Below are 14,481 nucleotides of genomic sequence, written 5' to 3' on the forward strand. Positions count from 1 at the left end.
TTATCCTACAGCCATACATAGGAGTCACTGGACCACACACAGAGGACTTTATACAGAAGAGAGACCAGAGTAGGGTCCATTTCTCACCTGAGACGCCAAGCCCCTGGCTCCCTCTGTTTCCTAAGCTCTGGAAATGCCCTGGAGCTACTCCTCTATGGGTCACCTCCCAGCCTGGGGCCTCCACTGCTTCTGAATCTCTAATTGATCTGGATGGCCAGAAGAGTTTTCACTCCAGTGATTTAGACTGAATTAATACTGAATTTATTTCCTCCAGGATAGAACTAATCTTAATTTTATCATTAAACTTTTTTTAAAGGAAAGGTTAGTATGTCTAAATAAACTAGCCTCTGATTGGTTGAAACAAATGGGAGGTTTCTTCTTTTAAGTACTTCAGAGAATAGGAGTAATAAGTAACCTTTACTCTGCCATGCAAACACTGTACAAGGGTAAGTCGCCATCAGTAAATGATGGAATACAGTTAAGTCACTGGACAGAGTGACTCCATGAAGCCGGCCTTGAAAACACCTCCACCTCAGCTCAGCATTTGGGCAGCAGCAGGAGGCTATCACAGCACCACATTCTCTCCCACTGACATCTCCTGCACATTCTCTCTGTTGTGTTCCAATAAAATTAACAGTTAGGAAGTTAAGTTTCTTTGGAAACTATAGGCACTATGGGGAAAAAGCTTCTTAGGACAGCAGGGCTGCTCTGTAACAGCTGGCTTCAAACCCCTGCTCTCCTATGTGCTCGTTCTTGTTTCTAAAGTGAAGCTGTTTGCTTCAACAAGACAGTGGCTTTCTTTTCACATTAATGACACTGAAGGAAAGGAAAAGAATCCTTGAATGCATTCTTTTAAAAAACTCTTATGCCATGTTCAAGAGTTTAATCAGGTGTGTGTTTGTTTTTTCCAGAACAAAGCCTGGTAGATTCACAATTGACTTTGTTGGGGGTAGTGGATTGCTGTGGGTCATGGGGGACCCCTAAGATCAAACAATTTGTTTACAAAAGCAACAGATTTCAGAGTTGTGTAAAAATCCTAATAATTTCAAAATAATCTTTATCTTTGATACAAAAATAAATATGCTAACTCCTGTAGCTCAGTTTCCCACAATAACTTTTAAAACAGCAACAGATTCAGTCTCAAAAACTGCTTTTCATTTCTAGTGGAAAATGAAAGTGGAGAACACGGACAGGCAATGTTTGTGCTCTTCTCATATGGTGCAATTAAGCAGGGAGATGGCAGGAATCACTTCAGTTAAAAAAAAAAAGTGGTTGCTCTTTTGGAAGGCATCAGAGAGCCCTCTAGTGACCACAAAGGGGAGTTAATGCGGCGATGACTGTCTAGAGCCTAGGCAATGGCTGACTAGAGACAGAGAAGCCTCATGGGTGTTTACAAAGGAAAAAGTGGGGGAGGGGAAGCTCTTTTGGTTAACAGCATATGTACAATTATTCTTAAATACTTTTAACCTGAGTAACATTTATAAATATGTTATATGAAACCTCACAGCTACAAGTCACACTAAAACCCATCTGTCCAGTACCTGTGCTTTCCCCAGTTTTCCTCTCGAGTCAGTTCACATTTCAGGAGAGTTGTGAGCATGCAACACCAAGAAAAGTGCATCCTGGCCCTTCAGGTGCACTGTCAACAGGAATGGCTAGAAATAGGCTCCGCTCTCTCAGCTTCTGCTTAGACAACTCTCTCACATGCTGCACGTAAAACACACTGGATATAGAACCGTCGGCTTCTGCCTCTCCAGACCACTTCTCTGCTGTTCACAGCTTTGAGCGATAGGTTTATTGTGCACCAAGAGGGTTGGAAGAGTGGCACCACTGCTTGGGGGTCAGGGACTTCCTACCTTGGCAGAACAATGTTAGTGTACACTACTCAGTGGCCCCAGGGGCCCTCCAGGCATCCAAGGCATTTAGATCAATGGCTTGTCCTTGGCCCAGAGGTGACGCACACTGTCACAATATGCAGTGATAAAAGTCCCTGCTGCATTAGTAAGTCAGTTTTGAAGCTCTCCTGTTGTAGCAAGGCCTTTCAGTCAGTGTGGATGCAGCATTTCTGAACAGAAAATTATTTTCACTTATCATTAGAACCAGTTCCAGCTCTTGGAAATCTTGGAGTCGAGCAACATCTTTGTCCTAAAACAGAAATAGGTTAATCAGATTAAGAGGAGTCACTTGTCTCTATATGTTTGGTATACTGTGTTGAGTTGATATCAGTATCTTGGCTCATTTTAAAGCCTAAAAGCAAAAAAATCCCTGTGGCAGGTGGTCAGTGACAGTACAGGAAAGTCCCCAGGGGCATGAGCTGGGCTGGGATGGTGGAAGCCCTTAACAGCAGCTGATGATGAGCAACCTTGAAGGGAGAGGCAATGCAGGAATCAGTCTTACTCAGGTGCTCCGAGAAGCCAGAAACCTGATGTTCAAAAAACCCAGAGATGTTGAGAGGACCACACATGTATCATATGGGTTTGCCCTGTAATTTAACCTCATTCTGATAGTGCACTAAGGTAATCCTTATAGAGAGAGAAACAACTGAAAACAGATACATGTGAATGGTAATTCAGAAAATTCTCTCTGGTATCCTACAACTTTCAAAAAGGCCAATGTCTCAGTAGAGGCAATAGTGGGAAAGAAAGCTCAATGGTTATATTTGGAAAACCACCCTTCTCTCCTTTTCTATTATCTTTTCATTTCTTCAACTATGACTCATATAACCAAGGAGAAAACTGAGTATTTTCCAAATGTAAAAAGCAACCAACCAATCATGCTTAACAGACTGACCTTTCCTTACCTTTCTTACCAGAGTATTGGGTAACTTTCTGATCTTCTCCACTTGATCAGGATTAACACCCAGCTCACAGCAACTCACTCTGAGCAATTCTTGATAGGTGAGCTCCTGTCGGTCCAGTTCAATTTCAATGAAATCATTTTCTCGAAGAGATGGGTTTTGAATCCTCACCTTGAGTACTAGTTCTAGAAAAAAGGAGAGAGAAATGTTAATGAATGGTTCTGGAATAATCAGCCTATGTAATTTAAGATCTTTTCCAGAAGATGGTTGTACTTACTCATGTCTGTACCACCCAATGAGAAAAACTAGGCACCATCAGCAAGATTTTCTCAAGCCCAATTCTGGCTCTGCTAGCAGTTTCCTGTATTGTCTTCTCTACATCTAAGACTATGTGTGCTTCAAAAGTAAAAAGGGGGGGTAGAAGTAGGTTGGGAGGGGACAACCATCAAAACAGTATAGAGGATAATTTATTTCTGCTGCTGGAACTAAGGAGGTAAAGGCTTAAGGATGGCCAATGAGGCTCAGTTGGTTGAGCGTCACGCAATGCACCAGGAGGTTACCATTTTGATTCCCAGTCAGGGCATGTGCCCAGGTTGTGGGCTCGATCCCCAGTGGGGGCGTGCAGGAGGCAGTAGATCGATGTCTCTCTCTCATCGAAGTTTCTATCTCTCTATCCCTCTCTCTTCCTCTCGCTCTAAAATCAATAATAAATTTTTAAAAATACATATAAAAATACTGAGGTCCAAAGTGATAGAGAAAGGCTGAGGACATGTTCCAGATTAAAGGAGACTAAACCAACATGATAACAATGTTATGGGTGATCCTGGGCAGGGAGCAGGGGCGGAGGGAGTGAAGATAGTTAAAAAGGACATTGTTGAGATCCCTGACAAAATTTAAATACGGACTATGGGTTAGAAAATAGTATATCAAGGTTACATTTCCTAAATTTGATAATTGTACTGTGTATAATTATGTAAGAGACGATCCTTGTTCTTAGGAAATACACACCTAAACAGTTCAGGGTAAAAGGGCAAAAGGTAAACAATTTGTGAATCTGACTAAACAGAGTTCCTTATACTAGTCTTACAGCTTTCCTGTAAATCTGTAATTATACTCAAATAAATCTCACCCCAAAAAACCCAGTAAGTAAAGGACTAGACCTCTGGATACTGTCTGCCCATTTGCAGAGGCAGTTGCTAACAAGGAGTTACCTTGCATATTAAATGGAAACGCTCCAGTGAAGAAAAATGGCTGGAATGCTGGCGCTGGTCCTGCATATGTCCCATTTTGAGGCTCCAGAGACACTGGTGGCTTGGACGGGACAGAAGAAAACAGTGATCGATTCTGACTCACTGGTGGCTGACAAACAGGACCTGGTTTTGTGCTTTCTGGTGTTCTGAGGATAGCAGAGGGGGCAGACACATCCCCATTCTGAACCAATGCCAAAGAGGCGTGGTCCCGTGGACAGGCCCCTAGCAGGGGAGGTTCCCCAGCAGGGAGAGATGGAGGAGAGCCATCTCCAGGGGGTGATGCAGGAGGTGTGGAGGTGCCCCCATTCTGCAGCTGGGCCGAATCCTCTGCCACAGGGGTGTAGATGAAAGGGAAGGCTGGGTTGGCCAAATAGTTGGGAACAAAGGGCAGTTCTGACTCCTTCTTCATCTGGGGGAAGTTGTCACCATCATCGTCATCTTCCACTTAAAAAGAAGAAAACACAGACCTTTACATAGTCCTTCAAAAATTACCAAGAAAAGTGTCCAGTGAAAACTAGTGTCCTTTGGTATATGACAAATACTTTGGTCAGTGTTTAGTGCCTCTTTAAGTCAGAAGGAAAAGAATATTTCACTAGGTTTATGATTACCATTTTTATTGTCTTAAATTTTACAGATTAAAAAAACAAAATCGTATAATGCCTACCTTTCCAGAAACAACACAGAATTACTCTCTTGGCACAGTGATACAGTTTTGCTTTTAGAAACAGACTGGTTGTTTGAATGGCATCAAGAATGCAGCCAATAATACCACAAGTCTTAAATCAGTTTGATAAAATCAAAAGCTGCCCCCAAACACAGACTCACCTCCCATTATCTTTCTGATTTCTCTCCTTGATGTTAATTGGACTGGCATTTCTCCTTTTGTGGTAAGAATCTCTTTGTCAGCTCCTGATTTTAACAAGTAAGAGACTACCTGACCATGATTGCGTTTACATGCCCAGTGTAAACAGGTCCTGTCCCAAAGAAAAGGGAGGAAAAGGTGATTTAAAAAGAGGAGAGGTAATTTGGGATTTCAAATTCTACACATTGATAAATAAATATATGCAAGAATTCAGCTAGACCCAGGAAACCAGGCTGGTAAGCTCAACTTTTCTTTACAGAAAGCAAATGATCAAAATATTTAGTATGCTTAAAACTTATTTTTAAATTTCATTTCTAGCCCTTGGAAGAAACAAATTTGTCCCAGGAGCTTTAATTTCAATGGCTTCCAGAAGGCTGACAGGCTGGCTGGCTGGATAACTCTAATGGTATTGCTGAGTGTTAAGTCTACTAGCATTGCTCATTAGATTGTCCCAATCTCTTTAAAATATATTTTTATATTGCCACATTCCTTTTTTAGGAGCTATGGAAACTTGATTCATATGCATCAAATATCACTTGAAGATTAAATATTATCAGGCAAATACCCATCTGTTATCTATAAGCTTGTTCTGCCACTAAAATTATTACTATTAATACAGAAAAAATTCCTGTCTGAATCTCAGTTGCTTGCTCCCTTTTCCTCTTTTTCTTTCCTTCACACTCACAGAAAAAGGGTTTCCAATTTTCTATTTTTAAAATACTTGGCTTCTCTTGTGCTCTCCAGAAGACTACAAACATACCCTCATCTGCTGAAATGTACGGCACTAGACAGACTTTAATTCCTAAGGCATTTAAAAAATGTACATCAACCACCAAAATTTCAAGAACTCTTCCACCGTACTGGACTCATTTAAGTAAAACTAATTATTTATTTAATATTGTACACACGGGCTATTTACACAATGAAAGGCTATTAGTTTAACTCTGTATAGAAATATAATTAGCATGCCAGCAAAAACTCCATCTTAACAGAAACGAAAGGATTCAGAGCTACAAAATGCATCTCCAGTTGTCAAAGCTGAATAATAATATGGAAGGAAAAGACTTTTTCCCACGCTCTTTTGAAATGTTCTCATTCGCCAACTCTCTAACTGAACTGGGATAAATATCCTTAGAGCTTATAGCCAAATACAGATACGGTAAAGAATAGAAACTATGTTCAACAGTGAGAGGTCACTCACAGGGGAAATATAGTATCTAGATAGTTAATTTGGTTCCAGGAAAACGCTGATTTTACCCTGGGTGCCCTGACATTTATGACTTACAGAAAACTAGGTTGGTCTGACTGGCTGGAAACAACTCCACTGATGTGTAAGAGTGACATTCTATAATGTTATTCGTTAGAATTAGACTACTCAATCACCTTTAAGGTGCACTCAATGATGAAATGACTGCCAATTTGGGAAAAGTAAGGGCAGAGTCCTGATCTAGACTTCTACAACATAAGCTCTGTGAAGATAAAGAGGTATCTGCTTGGACATACAAGTGCATAATTAATATTTGCTGAATGAGTGAATCAAGAACAAGGTAGATGTTGCAAGGAGTAGAAGGAGCCAATGCATCCTTGATTCTGGACAAACTGCAGCCAACAGTGTACTGTTCGTGTGTGGATGTCTGTAGCATAGGCTTGGAAAGTAAATAATTATAATAAGTGGGCACTCAAAAATGAATGGAGCATGATGAGAGAAATATGCTCCCTTTTGGAAATAAGTACTCACTTGCCGGCAGTAAATCATGATAAACTTATTCATGACAAGCTCGACAGTGAAGGAGGTAATTTACTGCCAGTGGATCTGAGATACTCTGGGACAAACCAACTAACTAAAATATCACCATGTAAAGTTGCGTTAAGTCAACACATCTCACACCCCACAGCCCTGCGCCCTGAGTGATCATCATTTACAGTCCAGACCTGTGCGGTTCTGGGCAGTCATAACTCAAGAGCCACTGCAACCAGGCAATATTTTCAGATTCTTCCTGAGCCATTATACTTGTTCCTTAAAGCCAAGGGGTATGCGTGACACTTAAATTACAGTTGATGTGGGAGTTCTATCTTTGAACTACAGCTCTCTAAGCTTTAAATTTGCAGTCAGAATATCCTATTAGTGCTGAGAAGTATTTCAGACCAGAGGCCCTGGGCATCATTCATCAGTGCTGAAACTGTGGTTACTGAGCAACTAAGAACTAAAAGCAGTAACCATTCTGATTTTCTCTGCTAGAGAGTAAGTTTTTTGAGGGTAATCTTTATATCCCATTATCCAGCACACTGCTTATACAATAAACACAGATATAATGCTTTACATGCTGGACTTTGGTCTAAAAGCAATACATATAGTAACTTATTTAATCCTCTAAACAATGCATAAGTTAAGTACTATTACTATTATCAACGTTCCCTCCATTTTACAGATGAAGAAACTGAGGCAGTCAGCAAATAAATAAGCTGAAAATATCCTCGGTTGTTATGAAGTATTGTTATTAAGTGTTATAGGGACAATAAAACAAGGAAAGGAAAGAGGGAGGGGAAGGTCATGGTGCAATTTTAAATTGAGGGCCAAGGAAAAGCTCACCAAGGTGACATCTAAGCTAAGATCTGAAGGAGGTAAGGGAGCAAAAGTATTTTAGATGGAAGGAAAAGAAAACACAAAGGCCTTGAATCAGAGCTGTGCCTGATGTTTCAGGAAAAGCAAGGAGGCCAGAGGAGCAGAATGAGGAAAGCAAGGGGGAAAATCCAAAGAGGAGGCACAGAGGTAAGGAGGGTCAGGGAGGATCAGGATAAGGGGAGAAGCAAGGAGACTAGTTAGGAGGCTACTGCAATTATCCAGGTGACAGAATGATGGCGGCTCTGTACCAGAGGTAGTGGTAGAGCCAGTGAGAAGTGGTCAGATTCTGACTGTAGCTGAAGGTGGATCTGACTGAATTAGCCCATTGACTGGATGTGGGGTATGAGGGAAAGACCAGAAGCAAGGATGGCACTGAGAGTTCTGGCCTGAGCACCTCAGATGCTGAGATGAGGAAGACGCCAAGGAGCAGGCTTGGGGCAGCTAGGAGAACAACAGAATTCAACCTTTGTCACAAATTTGAGGTGCCAATTAGACATCTGTCCCAATAAATCTATGAGAAGCCTCTTCAGGTAACTTCTGATTCAACTGACATTAACTGAGCACTGTTAAAAAACAAAATTCCGCTAAGTAAATTTGAAGATCTAATTGGTTTATTAAATAAGTCATGAATCGGGCAGCATCCCACTTAGCAAACAGAAGGGAGCTTCAAGAAGTTGTACAAAATGAAAGGGTTTTTGTTTGTTTGTTTTTTATCCTCATTTGAGGATATTTTTTCCATTGATTTTTAGAGAGAATGGGAGGGAGAAAGAAATATCAAGATGAAAGAGACACATTGACTGGTTGCCTCCCGCACGGGGCCTGGGAATTGAACCTGCAACCGAGGTATGTGCCCTTGACCAGGAATCAAACCCGAGACCCTTCAGTCTGTAGGCTGATGCTCTAACCACTAAACCAACTGGCCAGGGCAAAATGAAGGGTTTTTATAGGCAGAAACTAAGAGGGACAAGAAAGTTATTACCATAAGACAAGAAAGGATCATTTTTTTCAGGCAAGTGCACTTTTCTTTGGGGGCAGCAGGAGTCTTACTTGGTAGATACCCTCACTAGTGTTGATCAGGAAATTCCTAATCTGGTTTAAGGTCACATTTCTGGGAGGGGCTGAAACTGCAATAAAGTCCTTGGGATCTTGGGCCTGTAGTTCTTTTTTTAACAGTACCTATTATGTGGCAGGCATTATAGTTAGGAAAGTGGGGTCTAGAGTCTGATGCTGGGTTCGTTTCCCAGCTCCACTAGTTACTGTAAATTCTATGACCTCGGGGAAATTACTTAATCTTTCTAGGCCTCAGTTTCCTCATCTATAAAACGGAGAGAATAAAAAAAGCTTTATCCCTGGGTCGCTGTGAATGGCATAATACATGTAAAGCACTTAGAACCTTGTGTGTGCTACTGAGCAAACTCAGTAAATGTTAGCTATTTATATTATGCTTCATCTCATTAAATGCTCACACTTTGGAAAATGAAGTGACTCCAGTAAGTTCGAATAGCTAGGCAGAAATGAAGAACCTGCAGGAAAGACCAGGCTCATTCATCCATACAACACTGCCTCCAGGTGCCAGAACAGTGATTCACAGCTTGTGAACCACCCAGCAATGCTCAGAAAAGGTACACACAGAACAGCAAGCTTGTTTGCAAACACTTTTAAACAAAACAGTACTATCTACTCTTTCCTGGCTTTCTCAACAGCTACTCAGGCTTTTTCCTTTAGAGTAAGGAGGAAGACAGATTTGTGAGAAGTCAGGAAGCCGTGGTTCTGATCCTGGCTATCACATTAATACTTGTGTGACCTAGGGCAAGTTACTCTTGGGTTGAACCCATCTCCAATGTCCTTTTCAGTTACAAATGTATGATTCCACTTAAAAAAATTAAACATTTGCAAACTCACTTTAAGCTAGTAAAATAGGCAGGATCAAATAAAAACATTAAATTTAAATGTGAAGAGGGCAGAATAATACCACATTCAGTAACTTAACACTAAACATTTAACCACCAGCCCATCTTCAAATGACTCCTTATTTAACTGGGAAGGACTCAATTGCAGGCAGGTACCTAAAGCCTTGGATTAAATTCTCTATTTGAAACTGTAACAGGAAAACAAAGCAAAACACTATAAACGAGTCTTCCTTCAACAGGCAGCTGTAGGCAGCAGCAATGACGACTGCAGAGACAACAGAGAAGCAGAACAGTGATGCAAGTGATTTTTGGGGGGAGGGGGCTCAGAAATCGTGTTAGTTCGTAAGACTCCTATTTGCTCAGCTGCTTATGCTTTTTGCTCTACAGATGTGTTCTGCAGAAACACCCATGGCAAAATAATTCAACGCTTGCACTGGGGTGAACTCCAAATTAGTGTGAGAACCACTGCCAGCACTGTTTAGGCCAAGTCGGCCGGGGGATGCAGAGAGCGCGGGGGCGCCGGGGGTCGGGCGGGCGCCGCCGGGGGAAGACCACGTGGGCCAGGATTTAGGCAGGCCGCGCTCCGGCCTGCACCGGGCGGGCAGGGGAGCCGGGGCTGGCCTCCAGAGCGCACGACCTCCGAGGCCCGGAGCGCCAGGCCACGCTTTAGCTGGCGTCGCTGAGGTCACCGGCGACCGCCCCACGCCCGGGCCCGCAGCTCTGACCCTGGTCTTCCCCCGCTCCCCACTTACCAGCCGTTGACCTCATTTTGGGAGTTCACATCCACCCCGCTCTCCACCAGTTTCTGCACCTCCCGAATGTCCCCCAAGGCCGCGGCCTCCCGCAGCCTCTCCTGCTGCTCCTTCTGCTCTAGGAGAGCGCTCATCTTCCCCTCGGCCCGCGGCCCCCGGCCGCCCCGCCCGGCCCCGCCCCGGGCCTGTCAGCGCCGCCGCCGCCGCGGCCCGCTCCCGGCCATGGGAGAGAGCGCGGGGCCCGCCCGCCCTGCTCGCGCCGCCGCCCGCGCCCGGCCCGGGGTTTCCGCTCTCCCGCGCCGGCCGCCCGCCCGCCGCTCCCCTGCTGCTCCCGGCCCGCAGGCCCAGGCCTCCTCCCCGGCCGCGCCTCCCGCAGGCGGGCTCCGGGGGACCCTATTCAGAGTGACAACCCTGACCCAGATATTTTCCGTTCCTACCCGGGTGCGGGCGCCCGGGCCCGCTGTTTATGTAACTGCTGCACAACAGTATCTGCCGTGATTCATGGACTATTTTTAGACCTCCCCAACCCACGGCTTCAAGGCAGGAGGACAGACGCATGGAAAGAAAAAAAAGCGTACTTGAGAGCCAGAAAAGCCTTATCCTCTGGCGCAGGCTGTTTACCAGGCAACACCAGTAATTGGCGGGGTTTTTCCCCTCCAGTTCGTTTGGCTTTTTCCTTATGTGAGCCAACCCTTACCCAGCGGGGTGGGGAAATGGGCTGAAAACGATCCTATTATTATATGCCCATTATTGCAGAGATAGATTACAGTGTTCTTTCTTCTTCTGACAGGGCTTGGGACCATTTAGTTCGAATACTTATTTCAATTGCAGTAGTTTTACGTCGCATTTCTTCTAACAGGAATTTCTTCTAACTTGGCTTTCAGGGAAAATATTTATATTGTGCCTAGAGTCTATAAACTGTAATTAACTACTGCTTATAAGCCATAATTAATTACTCCTCATGAAGGCCATGTAAGGTAAAAAGAAAGAAAAGAACACCGAAGAGGCTATTTGGAGCTCTCCTGGTCCTGATGCTAGGAGCTCCAGGGAGAGCTATGGTGTGGATTTAAACAGCCTTTTGCCTGACTTTTTGCCTGGTCTAGCTAATGAGCCTCAGAGCCTGGTTGGCACTGCTTTATTACCCAGTGGGTGAAGAGGAAATATTGTTTTGCTGAGCTCAGGTGCCCCTGAGAGATTTTCCAATATGGCACAGGATGGAAACTTGCAGATGGGGTCAGGAGGATTAAGGAAATAACCCTGCAGTGAAAAGGAGGAAAGCCTGAACAAAGAGAGGAGATGAAATAGGAAGGGACACATTTAGGCATGGAGCTTTCATTTCCCTCTCTTGGGGCTGCCCAGGGCCTGCACAGCAAGCATTTTTCTTGCTACTGTTTAAGAAAACCAACGTGGCTGTTTGTTTATTATGACGGAATAATCCACACAGTACACAGTATACACCAGGTGGTGCTGAATATAAACTGCACACTTAAATTGACCCCCAGGGCAAATAGGAACTCCAAGCTTACATTTTTATTTGTCCAATTTAAATTTTCTCAGATCCAGCTTGATGCTTCATCTCAACTGCCTGCCTTGCTTGACACTGAAACTGGGTCCTTTCACACTGTTGAGTGACGTGGCGGTAGGTAATAGCCTCTTTTCTTAAAAAAAGCAGTTTTAAAAATTTGGTAGTGACTGCACTGGAAAGACTGTGAGTTCTTGTTATAAGAATTTATTTGTCAAATTTCCCTTTCTTAAAAGGATTATAGCATGTGTCCTTTAATAGCTGTTGAATCAGTGAATATTAATATCTCCTTAAACTCATCCTTTACTTACCTCTAACTCCAGTCTTTTGCTTGTTATCCTCACATATAAAAACAAAAACAAAAGCAAAAATTTTCTCCACAAACAAAATCTCTAATCCTGGCCGTAACTGAATGCAAGCCAATAGATATCAATTGCTTCCATTTATTTATACTTTTTATCTTTAGGGAATTAACCAACTCACTGGATGTATTAAGCAGGCACCTTTTGCACTGTTCTAGTCACTTAGATGCTGTTGCAAACAAATAAGAGTTGCTGACTTCAAAGAACACAGTCTAGCAGGGGAGAGGCGGGAAACAACAGAATGTGATAAATATTACAATAGAAACAGTATAGCATATGGCATAGTGGTTGTGAGCATGGGGATTGAAACCAGATTGCCTCCATTTGTATCCCAGTTTTGCCTCTCATATAATCTTGGATTGGTTACTTAATCTTCCTGTGCTTCAAATTTTGTATCTGCAAAATAAAGCTGATAATAATAGCACCTATTTTGTAGGACTGTTCTATGGATTGAATGAAAGAATATGTGTAAAGCCTGGACATAGAAAACACTTAATGGATCATAGGTATGGCCCAACAAGGTTAAGTCAAGAGCCCCTGATAGAATGGGAGGGCCGTGGTGGTCAGGAAACAGGATAGCACCCAGGTTTCTGGCTAGGTAGATAGTGCTGCCAGTTACTGAGATTTGGGACAAAGAATGAAGAGAAGGTCTCGGGTACCATGGTGAATTCACTTTCGAATTTGTTGAACTTTCTGAAGACATTTTATTACTACTATTGCTCGGCACTATGCTAAGTGCTATATGTGAGTTATCTATGAATTATCTCACTTAGTGCCCACAACAACCCTATAATTATCATTATTGTTACTATTATTATCTGAGGCACAGAATGGTAAGTAACTTGCCCAAAGCCATGCAGCTTAGTAAGGGAGCAAGGCTTTGAATTCAAGCAGTTAGACTCTAGAGCCTGTGCTTTCTTTTCTGATTTTCACTTAAGTGGCAATGCCCAGTAAATAGTTGTGTATATGGGTGTGGCATTTAGGACGGTGTTCTGGGCTAGTGATTTGGATTTGGTTGTCATCAGCAAAAGGTACTAGCTGAAATTATGGGAAAGGAAGAGATGGTCCCAAGACACTGTATTGAGTGCTGAGAGAAGACAACTAAAGATAAAACCCTAAAGAATAGCCAACATTTTAATAATCGACAGAAGAATAGAAATTCTCAAATGAGACCCAAGAGGAGCAGCTGGAATAGTAGGAGGAAAAGCAAAAGAATGGGAGGGTTTGGAGAAAAGAGAGTGATCCACAGGGTCAAATGCTGCAGAAAAGGCAAGAAAGAAAGGACTAAAGAGTATAGAATGGATTTATCCACAAGGAGATTGCTGGTGACCTTGGAAAGGGAAGTTGCAATGGAGTGGTGGGGATGGCAGCCAGACTATCAGTGGGGTTAGAAGTGAACCAGAGCTCCCTCCTAAATGTTATATACTGTTTGGGAATCTGGAAATACAAGGATGAATACAAAATGTATCTGGGCTAAAGGAACCCTCACATAGTGCTGTAGGCTCAAAGTCCAGTATCAGTGTCAACAGGTTTGGTTTCTCCTCAGGACTCTCTCCTTGGCTTGCACATATGTAGTAGCCTTCTTGCATCCTCATGTGGTCTTTTTTTTAATATGTCTTTATTGGTTTGAGAGAGGAAGGGAGAGGGAGAGAGAGAGTTGAAACATTAATGATGAGAGAGTCGTATTGATCGGCTGTGAGCCCGCATCCCGGGCATGTGCCTTGACCGGGAATCGAACCGTGATCTCCTGGATCCTAGGTCAACGCTCAACTGCTGAGCCACGCCTGGCGGGCCAACACTTCATTTTTAACTTAGCCATCTTTCTAAAGATGCTATCTCTAAATACAGTCACATTTTGAAGTACTGGGGATGAGGGCTTGAATTCTTTTCTAATCACTTTGTCTGGCTGGAACCTTACCATCTTTTAGATCTTAAGTCATTTCCACAGAGAGACTTCTCATTTACTCTTTGACAGAACCCTTGTTTTTCCCTGATCATAATAGTTAGTGATTAAATGGACTCAAAACGTGTTGGGCCTGTTTTTCACGCCTTACATTGTATCAATTCACTTAACATTCACAATAACTTCGTGTGTGTAGGGGACTATTATTATCAGAATCTCCATTTTGCAGATAGGGGAAGGAAGACAGAATGGCAGACCTGGGATTATTAACCCAGGTCTGACTTTAGCACCTGTACACTTACTTTACCACCACTTATATTGACATAGTTGATATTATCTCTCTTTTTAAAATGTTTTTATTGATTTCGGAGAGGGAGAGATAGAAACGTCCATGATGAGAGAGAAGCATCAGTTAGCTGCCCCCTGCCCGCCTGGCCTGGGATCGAGCCCGCAGCCCAGCGTGTACCCTGAGCAGAATCGGACCATGACCTCCAGGAGGC

At 43.1% G+C, this 14,481-nt stretch overlaps 1 protein-coding gene across 2 annotated transcripts; it reads right to left on the bottom strand.

Annotated features, from left to right (window-relative positions):
* Window positions 1–861: 861 nt before the first annotated feature.
* On the bottom strand, window positions 862–10,337 carry ANKRD40 (ankyrin repeat domain 40). Of its 2 annotated transcripts, none has more exons than XM_087826212.1 (5): window positions 10,195–10,337; window positions 4,873–5,021; window positions 4,009–4,491; window positions 2,810–2,982; window positions 862–2,145 (listed from the first exon to the last, which is right to left on the bottom strand). In XM_087826212.1, exons 1-5 carry the CDS (start codon window positions 10,326–10,328, stop codon window positions 1,999–2,001), a joined length of 1,086 nt encoding a protein of 361 aa, XP_087682338.1. In that variant the 5' UTR covers window positions 10,329–10,337; the 3' UTR covers window positions 862–1,998. The 2 variants fall into 2 exon arrangements, with proteins under 2 accessions (XP_087682338.1, XP_016058870.1); XM_016203384.2 differs by having other exon boundaries at window positions 2,801–2,982.
* Window positions 10,338–14,481: the final 4,144 nt, after the last annotated feature.

Source organism: Miniopterus natalensis, chromosome 17 (genome assembly GCF_054644295.1).
Source record: "Miniopterus natalensis isolate mMinNat1 chromosome 17, mMinNat1.hap1, whole genome shotgun sequence".
Classification (NCBI taxonomy): Eukaryota; Metazoa; Chordata; class Mammalia; order Chiroptera; family Miniopteridae; genus Miniopterus; species Miniopterus natalensis.

Excerpts from the sequence above, each read along its gene's own strand:
- ANKRD40 (XM_016203384.2), bottom strand. The coding sequence starts at position 10,328 with ATGAGCGCTCTCCTAGAGCAGAAGGAGCAGCAGGAGAGGCTGCGGGAG. Across the intron at positions 2,983-4,008 it reads GTTTCCATTTAATATGCAAG|AACTAGTACTCAAGGTGAGG; the intron begins GTAACTCCTTGT and ends CCTTTTTTCTAG. Across the intron at positions 2,146-2,800 it reads CCAATACTCTGGTAAGAAAG|GACAAAGATGTTGCTCGACT; the intron begins GTAAGGAAAGGT and ends TTTCTGTTTTAG.